General features: G+C 37.8%; 3 protein-coding genes across 3 annotated transcripts in view; 2 read left to right on the top strand and 1 right to left on the bottom strand.

Annotated features, from left to right (window-relative positions):
- Nucleotides 1–1,109: 1,109 nt before the first annotated feature.
- LOC111441772 lies at nt 1,110–3,211 on the bottom strand. Its single transcript, XM_023078869.1, has 4 exons — nt 2,927–3,211; nt 2,736–2,798; nt 1,373–1,433; nt 1,110–1,278 (listed from the first exon to the last, which is right to left on the bottom strand). Exons 1-4 carry the CDS (start codon nt 3,209–3,211, stop codon nt 1,223–1,225), a joined length of 465 nt encoding a protein of 154 aa, XP_022934637.1. The 3' UTR covers nt 1,110–1,222.
- Nucleotides 3,212–4,312: 1,101 nt separating this feature from the next.
- LOC111442107 (transcription repressor OFP1-like) lies at nt 4,313–5,660 on the top strand. The gene has a single exon (XM_023079382.1). It carries the CDS (start codon nt 4,494–4,496, stop codon nt 5,529–5,531), a length of 1,038 nt encoding a protein of 345 aa, XP_022935150.1. The 5' UTR covers nt 4,313–4,493; the 3' UTR covers nt 5,532–5,660.
- Nucleotides 5,661–8,733: 3,073 nt separating this feature from the next.
- The window catches only part of LOC111441636, a 10,671-nt gene continuing 5,498 nt past the window's right edge, over nt 8,734–13,906 (top strand). Inside the window, exons 1-3 of the mRNA XM_023078697.1 lie at nt 8,734–8,844; nt 8,944–10,932; nt 11,796–12,901. Coding sequence (XP_022934465.1) covers nt 9,442–10,932; nt 11,796–12,901 — 2,597 coding nt within the window. The 5' untranslated portion in view covers nt 8,734–8,844; nt 8,944–9,441. The remainder of the gene's footprint in view (nt 8,845–8,943; nt 10,933–11,795; nt 12,902–13,906) is intronic.

Below are 13,906 nucleotides of genomic sequence, written 5' to 3'. Positions count from 1 at the left end.
AAAAAAAAAAAAAAAAAAAAAAAAAAAAAAAAAAAAAAAAAAAAAAAAAAAAAATCATTCAAGTAGCAAATTTGAATTAGCCTAATCCAAATGACCCTATTTATTATCGTGTACAACAAACATTGTTACACGTTACTCAATGGCTCTAAATACACAAGAAAACGAGGGGGGGTGGCGGAGTGCGAGACTTGATGGATCTTCCTGGGTGTAGAGTATCTTAAACAATAATGGGTTGTTTGTGGAAGTGATTACACTTTTCAATGAATCGAACATCATGGACTATCTTTGATCTAATGGTAAGAAGAAATTTCGATGCCATAGATGAAAAATATTGCAGGCTTCATTCAATATGCAATAACAATGTTGAGTACTTGATTGCTTGAAGGCTTGTGTCCACATAAAAGAATTTAACGTGGTTTAAACCCTTCTGAAATGGAAATTTTTATTTTAATACCCAAATTCGTAGTCACAATTGTTGAAGACCACTATTTAAGGTTACTGGCCAGTAGAGTGTGAGAGGTGTGAGGCGTTCGTGGAGGAAATTAAAAGGAAGCAGTTGCAAATTTTGAGGTGATTCCTCCTGATTGATGCTACATATTTAGGCATCAGAAAAGAGGGGATTGAGTTGGATAAAAGAAGTTTTACATTCCAGATATTAGAAAAGGAACAATTACTTTCAAAAAGTTAGTATATGCTTGAGAAGCAAAGGGGCTACAAGAGGAACCTCCGGTGGGAATGGGAGAACAGAGCGACGGAAAGAACACAGAGGATGAAGCATTAACTATAGAAGTTTGGAAATGTTGAATATATACTCCTCGACAATCCGAAAGTGCGAGGCCTTGGGGCGTTTTTATTATCACAAATTAAAATTCTCTTAAAAAATAGTGAGTCACTGGCGTGGGTAGCTCAACGACGAATGTGCTGAAAGCAACAGTGTCGGCGATTGACCCAGATTCTGTTTCAATGTTCAAATGATTTCAGCAAAAGGAATCATATATCTATGCATAAATATGGACTACCGTAAGGATATCCAAGGATATGAGGATAGTGTCGCACTACAATGCTGATCAGCATTCTGTAAAAGCTAGGTCTCCAACTCACGGACGGAGTAGTCAACGGTATTTTCATTTAGCTAAAAAGTTCCAAAATAGTTTTAGATATGTGATTGAAGTGGATAATGTTTAGCTTAAGAGATAGCCACAAAAAGGCTCTATGGCTGCATCTAGGTGCCCGTTCCCCATATCTTATTGATTTTTACAGAGTTTGGTATCATCTGACCTAGAAACAAAAATATGTTCAGGCAAAAAGAACTATAATTCTATGTATGAGTTAAGGAAGGAGTGTGGAGAGCATTAACAGAGTTGGGACATACAGATATGAGACATGTCCACTACTTTGGCAGTCACACCATGAAGATCACTTCCAGAGTATCCCTGCAGCACAAACAAATTACCGATGGTTGTTAGATGTAAGTAGTTAACAACTCAGCTCAACAGTGAGCCTCAATCGTCCATCGATGAACTGTGAAAATAAACAGCTATCTGATCCATCTACAATAGCTACCACACCATGTAGACATCGATCATAGGAACTTCTGCACTCTTGCGATTTATCACAAGAAGCCATGCAACACGGAACTTCTCCTTTCCAACTTGAAAGGATCCACACTCAAATAAGATGTATGCCACCAGATGACTCAAGAAATGTAATAATCCAAAAAACAGGATAAGATATTGTGACAAATACAAAAGCAATCCAGTGAACTAATAATACCTCCATTGTGTTCAATTTACCCTGAACCCTCCAATAAGTTCAGTTTGATAATATCACACTTATTATTTTATCGATTAAATCCCTAAATATTCATAAATGAATCAAATTAGACTCTTAATTAAGATTTCCTTTGAAAAGTTTTCATACATCTATTCTAGTAGTCTATTATGTTAATCTAGTGATCGTTTATGAGTTTAATTGATAGGATTATAGTTCATGTTTAAATTGACAGAACCTCCAAAAATTTGGACGCATACATTCATTTTTTTCCCAAAACTAAAGGTAAAATAAGGAGATAATGCGCATTAAAAAACCTGAAGGTTATAATCCGTAAACGTCGCCTACACTCTCATCGTGAGGGTCAACCACCTCCATTTCCACATAGAGGTGCGATGCAACAGTGTTAAGAACTTAGTAAGGGAAACAGTACGAACTCAGAGATAGATAGCAGGCATTAGAAAATATTGCAACCGTCTAAAATTTCAAAGACAGGCAAATGAAGAGGAGATATTTCAACTTCGGGTATTGGTTGTACCATACTACAAATAGTTTTATGCTTTTCCTTTGTTAAAATATATGTTTCAAGAAGAAAAAAGCGATGCAATAAATTTCTTCGTACAGCAGAAGAGATAACAGTATAAGAATGGAAATAAATAATCGAAACTACAGTGGAGTAAGAGTATCCTCAGCAGGTTGCTAGCTAGTAAAACGATTGGACCGAGTATATTATAATTCTCAATCCATTTTCGTCATCATAGGAAGAACTTAAGCACAAGGTTATTAGATTATGATATATATAGACACTTATTGTTCAGTTGTGTAGTCTTAAACCGTCAGTTTTAGTTCAAAATAATTCAGCACCCCTAGAAGTCGACGTAAAGTCAAAGAAATTTAAGCATAGCAGAAAATGAAGAAGCAATGTCGAAAAGATGGACAACACATACAACTCAATCGATGAATACCTCGCGATTGACGCCAGAAATTGGAGAATGTCGACCAATCACGATGTCCCAAACTGTTGTGGCCTGAAAAAAAACAAAATATGTATCTGAGAAAGAGACGAACAAGTAGTCGGAAACGAGAAGAAACAAAGAAGCATCCGTGAAAACTTGTGTGCGACAAACGAAAATAGGAAAATGAACCGAGTTGATACAGTCCTATCTTGCTCATCGGAACGATCGGAATCAGCGACGATAGCGAAACTATAAGCGAGAGAATTAGAGGTTGTCCCATCGACAACGGTGATGTTTGCCCAATCATTCGAAGAACTGGCGGTCCATAAAATCGGTTTCCCACTTGTCCCATTTGGAGTGGCGGGAATCCTTGCGACTTGGTCCCCGAGGGCAGGCCGAGAGTTAGTGATTGGGCCGGCTACTTTCGGGTCCAGATGGGTTTTTATTCGGACCATTCCAAGCTTGGCACGATTAAGTTCACCCATTGGTTTTGATTTCTGATTAATGAAACGCGTCATTATTATTATTATTATTATTATTATTATTATTATTATTATTATTATTATTATTATTATTATTATTATTATTATTATTTTAGTTTTAGTTAACAAAGAGTTCACGAGATGACACAGTTTCAAATTGGGTGTATGTTTTTTGTTAAAAATATATTAATTAAAATCAAACGCGGTTTTAGAAAGAAGAAGAGGGGGGGAAATTGTTATAAGCTAGTATGTCGTCCTTAAAAGTAGCGTCCAATATTTGGAGACATGCTGTTGTGCTCCTTTTGGTTTGCATGGTTTCCCCTACCCCGAATGGGATTGGTGTTCAAATTCTGACATTTTTTGTTTGTAATTATGTATTTTTGGCAGCAAATTTTTGGCCCTCTTTCACCGCCAGGGAAACGTTTGTGGTTTTGGATTTTTTTTCTTTTTTCGTGGGGCTTTGCCCATTTTCAGCCTACATCCAACCTCTCTTCAATGCCATTCCTAAACAAGCAACTGCCTTCTATCTTCTATTCTATCTACCTACCAATCTATCTACAAATATCATTTTAATTTTCTGTTTTAACCTTTGATCCTTTGACTTTGTACACACAAAATCTTACTCAAAATTCCTAAACTATCACCATTGTCTTAAATTTGGGTATAATCTAATTACGTCGTTTAAAACTTTCCACTTATAGCCGGAAAAGAAAAAGGGGAAACTTGCTTGGAAATAGATTTTAGAAAACCGTGCACAAGCTTCCAAAACAAAACAGCGTTTTAGAAACATGCATGTGAATGGTGACGTGGCATCGTCTAATTAATACCAACACAATAAATCCAATCGCATAACTTGCTGCCTTTGGTTTCTGGTCGTGCGAGAAATAGAAAGTAAAAGTTAGCCAAACTGTTGGAAAATAAGTGACAATGTACAGCCAAAAGCCTTCTTTATCTTCAGGGTATTAGATCTCCTAAGAAACGTCAATGTTTTCATTGATATATATATATATATATTTATTTATACATTTTGATGAGTTTGATTAATACATCAACAGCGTGCGTAAAAACATCAATATAAATAAATAAATAAATATTTTAGTTGAAAGATGATAATCATGATCTTTTTCCCCTTGAATTAGGTAATTAACCCCTCGTAATCAAAGCCAAGGAACCATGTGGACCCCATTTGCATTTGCCTTTAAGTTGAGCCATTTTTCTGGACCCTCAGCCCTGGAAGCCATCATCAAGCAGAGGCAAGTAACCAGGTGAGAGAAATAGTACTTGGATGGGAAATTATAGGTTTAGGCTATCGGATATGATGCCCAATTCCTGGTTTTACAAGCTCAAAGACATGGCCATTATTAGGCGAAGAAACCATAAAAAGGAGCCTTCTTCAACTTCCTCCACTCACCCACACCAGGTTCTTCTTCATTCTCACCCAAGAAAATCCCATCATTTCACTAGACAACTTGCTGCCGCCAGAGAATCTAGTAACTCCCCGGCTGACCCACCCAGAAAATCGTCCAAAGGAAAGCCGAGGCGAAGAGCTCCTGCCGCTAACGCCGCCACTGCCGCCGCTCGGACTTCACCCAGGTTAGTGGTTACTTCCTCCTCCGGCTGTAGCTGCGGGAGAACGGCCCTAGAATCGGTCACAGCTGGCTCGCCGCTTCCTCCGCCATCTCCACCAGAACTCCGGATTGAACCGCCTTTTTTAAGTCAATATTCCTTTCATGCTGAAGATGATGCCAGCGCCATCATTATCGAAAAGGGACACAAAACTTCAGCCAAAAAAATCAACGGCTCAGATGAAGAGTTGAAATCCCCGGCGCAGATTGATCTTCCACCAATCATTATAAGGTCATCCTCGTCCTCATCCAAGCATGAAGAAACCGACGCCGCAGATGGGTCTACGTGTCCGTCGATCACCGTCACAAAGAAGGATAGAGCATTTGCAAAGGAACCCAGAAGCAGCCCTTCGCGCCGATTTCCGGTGAACTCTCCGGGACCAAAGTTACGGATTATGAACTCTCCGAGAGTTTCGAGCAAGAGATTTGGTCAGGTTGGACGCCGGAAAAGTGGGTCGGCGGCGGCGAAGAGAAGTTTGACCGAAAGCCTGGCAATCGTAAAGTCAACGAACGATCCACAGAGGGATTTCAGAGAATCAATGGTGGAGATGATTGTGGAGAACAAAATCAGGGCGTCCAATGAATTGGAAGATCTCCTTGCATGCTATCTCTCTCTGAACACCGACGAGTATCACGACATTATCATCAAAGTTTTCAAGCAAATCTGGTTCGACATGACGGAGATTGGAGTCCACTAGTTTGGTCGCATCATAAAATCAGCATCTTCGCGTTTCCTCTTCAGTTCCTAATACTTCATAGTCAAATACAATCCAGGAGCTTGTAATGAAGTTATTAAATAAAATGATACATATGCTGTCCTTAAATCATTCTAAGCTTCAAATAAACTCAATTATTGAATAGTAACATCCAAGCTCCTGGATTTTAAATATAAGTTGGAATTGAATGATTTGTGAACCGAATGAGTGCTGGAAAAGAAATAAAATAAAATAAAATAAAAAAGTTTGGAAGTTTCATTTGGAAAAAGTTGGTTGTAATTATTGGAAAGCAATTTGTTGCCCTTTATGTTATACCTGCCCGTCTCTGTGAACGCAAAAAATTCCATTTTCTTTTTAGAGATTAGAAATGGAAATGAATCTGCTCTTTTCTGTTTTCATTATTATATTTGTTTGGGCTTCCCAACCAATACGGTCACGTCACCTCACCTCTCTATTTTATCCGCACACTCGCAAATGATTTAAATAAACTCAACACTTACTTCATATCTTCATTCTCATTTCTATTTTCAACCCAGTTTTTAAACTTTTATAAATGGTTTAGGTTATATTTCCTCTTTTATGCTCCAAATCTAACTGTGGAATAAAAAACAAAAAACCAAAAGCAGATTTGGAGCATAAAAGAGGAAATATAACCTAAACCATTTATAAAAGTTTAAAAACTGGGTTGAAAATAGAAATGAGAATGAAGATATGAAGTAAGTGTTGAGTTTATTTAAATCATTTGCGAGTGTGCGGATAAAATAGAGAGGTGAGGTGACGTGACCGTATTGGTTGGGAAGCCCAAACAAATATAATAATGAAAACAGAAAAGAGCAGATTCATTTCCATTTCTAATCTCTAAAAAGAAAATGGAATTTTTTGCGTTCACAGAGACGGGCAGGTATAACATAAAGGGCAACAAATTGCTTTCCAATAATTACAACCAACTTTTTCCAAAAGCTTTCTCATTTATTTGATTTTGTCATTTTAGTCTGTGTTATGTTCGTATGGTTTGATTTTTTAAAATAATGCTGTCATTGATTTCCATAAATTGCTTGTCCGTATACACAAACAATCAAAAACCCATATAGTATTTCCAATTTTGAGGCGGATAATTAATTAAATATTTTTATTATATCCCATATTTACTAAAATTAATGTAACATTGATCACACATTCCCACCGACCTTCTAATTCCAATTTTTTTTTTCGTAGAAATTAAAATTCAAATGGTTAATTAATGAAATCTCTTAAAAAAGTTTGAGAATTACTCATTTCTTCCTCGATTATCGTGTATTGAAACGTTAACACGTTGCATTAAAAAATGAACACACTTTAAGATGCGTGAAAGAATATCAGGTCTTTGAGTATATATATATTTGTCTACGAAATGCATAAACGACAATAATCTGGGTGTGGTAGCGAAAAACAAATAAAAAACGTTGAATGAATCCAGGGGAGGGGGGAGGCAAAAATCTTGAAGGAAATCTGAGGTTGTGGGGTCTTGTGTATTTCGGTTTTATAATAACAATAAATCCGATTCTCATGCGCGCACGTCTCTGTTACAAAGATTTGGTGATTGTCAAAAGCGAAGCCGGGAGGGGAGAAGGCATCACTTTTACGTTAACCATTTTTTTATTTTTTTTATTTTTTTTTTTTTTATACACCCTCAACCCACTTCAACGGCTACACAAAAATAAATAAATATATAAACAATTTTCACCCACCTTCCATGGGTACTAACAATAATTTAAACTCCTTTAATACCTATTTTATTTTTTGAATATAAGCCAACACTTGAAAATATTATAGTGGAATTAAATTATTTAGAGTAATCCAAAATGAAATTTAACCCACTCCTATCATAATAGAAATTTAAAACTTGATAATAATGAAGGAAAAATGAAGCTGTTATTTGGCATATAATTTTTGCTATATCACAATCACTGTCATGATTAGTTGTTGGAGTTTGAAAAGCAGCCTTCGAAATGAGCTGAAAAGCAGGCTTCACTTAATAATGCAACCTTCAATTATGCACTTGCACATGCACAAGACATTGACTTCAATTCTGCAAAATCCAGCCTTCTTTTGTCATTAGATTCATATGGGTCCCTAACTTTGACAATTGAACCAAAGTGTTATCCTCTAATTGTAAAGGAAATAATATAAGTTAAACTAATCAAATCATCGGTTACAATTAATTGAGATTAGATATCTAATAATTCAATGCTACTAATGGAAAGAGTCTCAAAATCTGAATCCAAACAATAATGATAACAATTTAATCAGAAATTAGTATGTTTTCATACAAAAAGAATGGATGGTCGCATTAGTAGGAGTGGATTATGGTTGAACCGTAGGTATTGGACCATTGGTTGGTAAGTCAAATGCAAGTTGCTCGAATTCGTGGGTTTCATCACAGTGGATGGTATCAACTATTAGAAGGGAGTGGTTGAGGTGTGTGAATTTCACCCAAAAAACTTCCAACCAATTCTGATTAGTGATTACTAATACATCTTACAATAAAGTATATGAAAACATATTTTTGAATGAAAGCATATTATAAACTAAGATCTGCACCAGGATGTATTGTAATTTGAATGGAATTAAAATTTTAGAATAAAAGTAGATGACGACTATTTTCTGGAAATACCGAAATTAGGATAGTTGCAATTAAATCAGTCGTGGGATTCAAATCTGGATCGCGAATCAAAAAGTTATATATATTACATGGTTGGAAAGTTTATTTAGACGAAGGGGTAATTATAGGAATGGGCCGAGGTCAGTATCCACATCTCTGTCCAGTCGTTCGTGGACCAATATGAGGAAGCCCATTTACGGAACTACCCTTGCAAGCCTCCCGTTGATGCGTATTAGAAAAGAAGAAAAGAAAGGGGGAAAAAAAAAAAACAGCGTTGGCATATGGGCCGAACTTCAAACTGAAAGCGGACCCATAAACAGAAAAGGCCCAATAAGAATAAGAAAGGCATTGTAACATCAACTTTTAAAACACCATAATATTTAAATAAGTTCATAAGAGTAACAATTATTTAATTTCCCGCTTTCACTTATTTTTAATTAATGCACATATTTACTTGCGTGTTAAGGAAATTTGCATCTGGAACGATTGGGAAAGGTATTTGGTAATTTATGAGAAGGGTGAGTACAAAACTAATATTCGTTTACCAAATCTAAGGCGAAGGTTTAATAAGAGGGAGGGAGAGAGAGAGAGAGAGAGAGAGAGAGAGAGAAAGACAAGCGGTCCAATGGAGTGGACCGGGTCCAACAACACAAGGTGGAATGGGGGATTATTGCTTCTGCAATTTGGTTAAAATTCCTTCATTTTTATTCTCTTCTCTCTCCTGCTCTCTTATCTATCTCTTTCTTATCACAGTTTCTTCGCTGGGACGGACGACCTCGACCACGGCACCGACGCTTTCCGGACTGATCGGACCATTTCATCTTCTCGACCGAGCGCTTTCTGGTTTTTAATCTCTATTTAATTGGGTTTTCATTCTTATATAATCTATCGCTGCCATGGCTCCCGCATCTGCTACTCTTTGCAATCCCTCAGCTTCCACCGTCTCCATCCCTTGGGATATCTGATTACTCTAACTTATCAATTTCACTGCTTCTGCTGATGTCCGATTCTCGAGGCATTTACGGAGGATTAGTATTCTGTATGCAAGGTTTCAAGATTTTTTTTAGCTCCTAGGGTTCTTCAACGTTCTCCAAATTTCTTTATTGCCATTTCAATTGGGAGGGGGATTAGGGTTAGGGTTTTGGGTGGGAGGTTGCCGGAGGCCAAGATCGAGGATTTTCCGTGGTTTTGGGGTTAGTTACGTTGTTGGATTCTTGACGTGGAGCTTAGGCGGCGTGGGTTTTTGGGATAATGTGTATACTCTGCGTGATTCAGAAGTGGTCTCGACGGGTTGCTACAATGCTTCCTTGGTTAGTTATTCCGCTGATTGGACTCTGGGCGCTCTCTCAGCTTCTGCCACCTGCATTTAGATTTGAGATTACATCACCCAGGCTTGCTTGCGTTTTTGTGCTTTTGGTTACCCTCTTTTGGTATGAGATTTTAATGCCTCAGCTGTCAGCTTGGCGGGTGCGTAGGAATGCGCGGCTTAGAGAGAGAAAGAGATTTGAAGCCATTGAGTTGCAGAAGCTCAGGAAAACGGCAACTAAACGATGTCGGAACTGCTTAACTCCATACAAGGATCAAAATCCTGCTGGTGGTCGGTTCATGTGCTCCTGCTGTGGTCATATTTCTAAAAGGCCAGTTTTAGACTTGCCTATACCACCGGGATTTCCAAATTCTGGGATTATTAAGGAACTCGTTGGAAAAAGTGGGAAATTATTGAATCAGAAGGTATGGCCAGATAATGGGTGGATGTCTGGCCAAGATTGGTTGGAGAGCGGCAGTTGGGCTGGAAAGTCCGTTGCAGGAAAATCTAGTTATTGGAGACAAAATGGTAGCAGTCTTTGTGGAGGAGATGAACATTGTTTGGCAGAAAAGTCATACTCAGGTATCGTGATTTTCTGCTGTAAGCTTTTTACATCTTTTTTCTTGAGCATTAGATGGCTTTGGAGAAAAATGTTCAGGATAAGTTCATCAAGAGAAGACAATTTATCTGATTCTGAGCATAGGGGGATACTGGCTAAGATGGGCGAGAATGGGGGTAACTTCCCCGAGAGTAGGGTTGAAAAAGCCCGCAGGAAAGCTGAAGAGAAAAGACAGGCTAGATTAGAGAGAGAATTATTGGAGGAGGAAGAGAGGAAACAGAGGGAGGAGGTTGCCAGGTTGGTGGAGGAACGGAGGAAATTGAGGGATGAGAAAAAGGGTGTTGTGAAGGACCGTGATAGAACATCACAACTTTTCAGGGAGAAGGACGGGAAAAAGGAGGCTGAAAAGAAACGCCAGGAGAGGAGAAAAGAAAAGGACAAAAGTTCAAGTAAGAGTAATTCGGATGCAGAAGAGTTGGAGAAGAAAACTGTTAAAGAAAGTGAACGGAAGCAAGATTTGGACAAAAAGAGTGAGACTGATCGTCGTGAGAGTCAAAAGCTTGGGCCAGAGAGTGCTAAAGGCCATAGCATAGTATGTCATAGTGTAAAGAATATCCCTGGAAATAATTTTGGCCGAGGATATGCTGGTTCTAGGTATCTTGATCGTATGCGGGGTACCTTTTTGTCATCTTCTAAAGCATTTGGTAGTGGTAGTTTGTTTGGAAAGGTCTATAATGGCCCTGCTTCTGTTGTTAAAGACAAGTCTAACGGTTCTGTGGATCATGTAAATACGTCTATTTCTAATAGAGATACGTCATCTGAGCGTGTAATTGGGAAATCTGCTTTGAATGGAGATGATAAGAACATCAACCATCCAGTAAGTTCCAATGCTGTGTCTTTTCCCCCGCCCAATGCTTATACAGATAACAAACATTTTTACTCTGTCGCATAAAAGAATTTTTTAGGCCTTTTTTACTCTTTGTTTCCTTCTTTTTCCAATGAGCACAATAGTACTCGTTTTTTTTTTAAATTTTTTAATTTTTTAATTTTTATAGTTCTGATCAATTAGAGGAAAATTTCTGATGTCCTTGGCTTTGCTTACGGGACAGGATAGCCTTGTTGTCCTCCTAGGCTGTGGTTCTCTCTAATATGCTTTTTCCCTTTTTCTAATGCATACAGTCCTTTGAGGATGTTTAATACAAACTTTACTCATATTTTAGGTTTAAATTCTGCAATTTGTGAATCATCATATATGGACTTATGCTTCAATATTGAACAGATGACTTTCCATTTTTTCATGCTAAGGTTTATCTACACGACCCAGTTGGGAATATTGAAAGATAGTAGTTTCAACATCTACATGCTACATTTTTTAGTAATACTACATGCTACATTTTTTATTTATCTAATATTACTACATCGGACCTTTGGAGAGAAAGAAACCCAAAGGACTTTTGAAAATAAGTCTTTGTCTTTTGATTCTTTTTGTATTAGTTTGCAACATGATGCCTCTTGGTGGTATACAATTCAGACAAAATTCTTTTGTAATTCTAGACTTCCTATGATCATTAACGATTGGAAGAATTTCCTATAGTGTTGCTTTGGGTGGGGGTTTTCTCTACTCCTTGCCCATAGGTTGTTCTTTTGGCTTTATGTGAATATAAGGTTCCTCAGTTTCCTTAAGTATATATAAATAATGAAATGAAGAGTGGTGACCTGAAGTTCTCGTGTTCACTGCAGGTGTTCACCGAGTCACAACCTGTTGTGGCACCTAAAAAATCTTGGCAACAGTTATTTACCCGTTCGCCATCTGTTCCTTCATCCACAATTGCCAATGTTATAAGTAGGCCAGTAGTGAAGCCCTCGCCGGATATTAGCAATTCACAACCTTCTGGGCAATTTATAGGCCCACATCTATCTGGGCAAGTTTCTGGACCACAGTTACCTGGGCAGTTATCATCAACACAATCATATGATAATCCTATTAATTTTGGCCTGCCATCACCATTTACCATACCCACTTATCCTAAGGGTCCAGGTCCTACAAGTAGTAGTTTAGGGTTTTTGCCTGTAATTGAACCTCAATTTCCTCATGCTGCTGAAGGTTCCCATGAATGCATGCCTGAAGAACCAGAGCTTTTTGAAGATCCTTGTTATATACCTGATGTAGTATCCTTGTTGGGTCCCGTATCGGAGTCGCTTGATAATTTTCGGTTGGATTTAGGAGCTGGCTTTGCATCAGAAATCGGAATGGAAAGACCACGAACTCTAAAGACTGCTTCTTCTGAAATTAACAAACCATCTCCAATTGAATCACCTTTATCAAGGGAAAAGCATAATTGTTCTAATAATTTCCCTAGCACTCCGAAGGCTTTGGATCTGAGAAGTCCCCCTAAGGATGATACAAATGCAAATGATAAGGGAACATGGCAGATGTGGAATAGTTCTCCCTTTGGTCAGGATGGTTTAGGTTTGGTAGGTGGTCCAGCTGGCTGGATTCTTCCTTCTGAATCTAATAGACCAAATAAGGATGATTTTTTCCAGCCTCCTCAGAAAACTGTTCCACCAGCATTCATTAAAGAGGATCAAGTTTTGTCTGGCACACTTTCTTCTCAGAATGTTTTGCTTGGTAAAGGCCAAAGTGTTGGGACATTTAACCCAGTTATGAGCTGTGATCACGATCCATGGTTAAAGAAGCCTTTCTATCCACCATTGTCTAGAAGTGAGAACAACTTCTCTGTTAAGCCTCAGGATGAAACTGTTCAGAATGGAATGTTATATGGTAGCCCCAGCAGATCTTCCACTGGCCATCCATTTGAGCTTCCTGCAACTAGCTGTTGGCCAAAGTAAGTCCCCTTTGATGTCTGTCTTTTGAAAAAATTTCAATTACGCTTTTGTGATTGTCAAGTAACTAAGCGGCTGATTAAACTGTAACTGGTTGTCTTCTTTGTATAGTTTACAATCTGCTTGTTTATCGGTATATTTTTACTGATCATACATATGTGTATGCTTACATACATATACACACTTTTTTCTGCCATCAGATCAGGCCGCAATGTCTAATTTCACCATAATATGTGTTGTCTATCTTCTTGCTGATGTAGACAGCCTAGAAACTAAAGATAATATGCAACTAGGAGAGCTTGGCATGTTCTTTGTCTTGACTAGGCATGCCCTTGCATTTTGGACTGTGGAATCAATTTGAATAGTCGATTTTTTTTTTATTTTTCAAACCTTAATTGTTGTTACGTTGTATATGCTCACTCGTTTCATATAGTAACTGGAAATGGACTTTTGTCCAAACGTGATTGGCTGTAATTAGTTGCTGTGGCGTCTACGTTTGTTGTGCTTGCATTTCAACATATTCTTCCTGTTTGGAATCGCTGCTCATTGATTAAGGAATAGTCCTACTGCCTTCTTTCCATGTAAATCGTGGAATTCTTGAGTTTATTCTGGGGAATATTACTGAAAAAGAAAATGTAAACAAACATATCTCACGCCTATTTGCTAATTTTATAAACAAATTGATGTGCTGTCGATTTGATTGTAGTAGTAGTGCAAAAATCCAAACCATGAGGGATGCGAAAGAAAAGTCCTTATGAGCTCGTTTCCTGGGGTGTGAAAATGCATTGCAAGTGTTTTTGTGGATTAGTTGCATTACTAGTTTGTAGTTAATACAATTCGAAGTCTTTTTGTAGTTACGCTCTCAGTCGTGACTGGGCTGAATTCTTTTTGTGTTGGTTGGCTCCCTTTTGTGAGTTCCTTTTTTGTGTGTGCGTGTTTTCTTTCATTTATTTCTCAACCAAAGGTGGGTTTCTTAAAAAAGAACAAAAAAAAAAAAAAAAAAAAAT

This window comes from Cucurbita moschata, unplaced genomic scaffold (genome assembly GCF_002738365.1).
Source record: "Cucurbita moschata cultivar Rifu unplaced genomic scaffold, Cmos_1.0 Cmo_Scf00004, whole genome shotgun sequence".
NCBI lineage: Eukaryota > Viridiplantae > Streptophyta > Magnoliopsida > Cucurbitales > Cucurbitaceae > Cucurbita > Cucurbita moschata.
Note: the sequence above shows the minus strand (reverse complement) of the source record. Positions and strands in the feature narration are given on the sequence as shown.

What these genes read in the sequence shown, in the direction of transcription:
- LOC111441772 (XM_023078869.1), bottom strand. Translation starts at nt 3,211, where the DNA reads ATGGGTGAACTTAATCGTGCCAAGCTTGGAATGGTCCGAATAAAAACC. An exon ending in CCGATGAGCAAGATAGGACT is followed by an intron (nt 2,799 to 2,926) that starts GTATCAACTCGG and finishes GTTTTTTTTCAG; the next exon opens with GCCACAACAGTTTGGGACAT. An exon ending in TTTCTGGCGTCAATCGCGAG is followed by an intron (nt 1,434 to 2,735) that starts GTATTCATCGAT and finishes TTTGTGCTGCAG; the next exon opens with GGATACTCTGGAAGTGATCT.
- LOC111442107 (XM_023079382.1), top strand. Translation starts at nt 4,494, where the DNA reads ATGGGAAATTATAGGTTTAGGCTATCGGATATGATGCCCAATTCCTGG.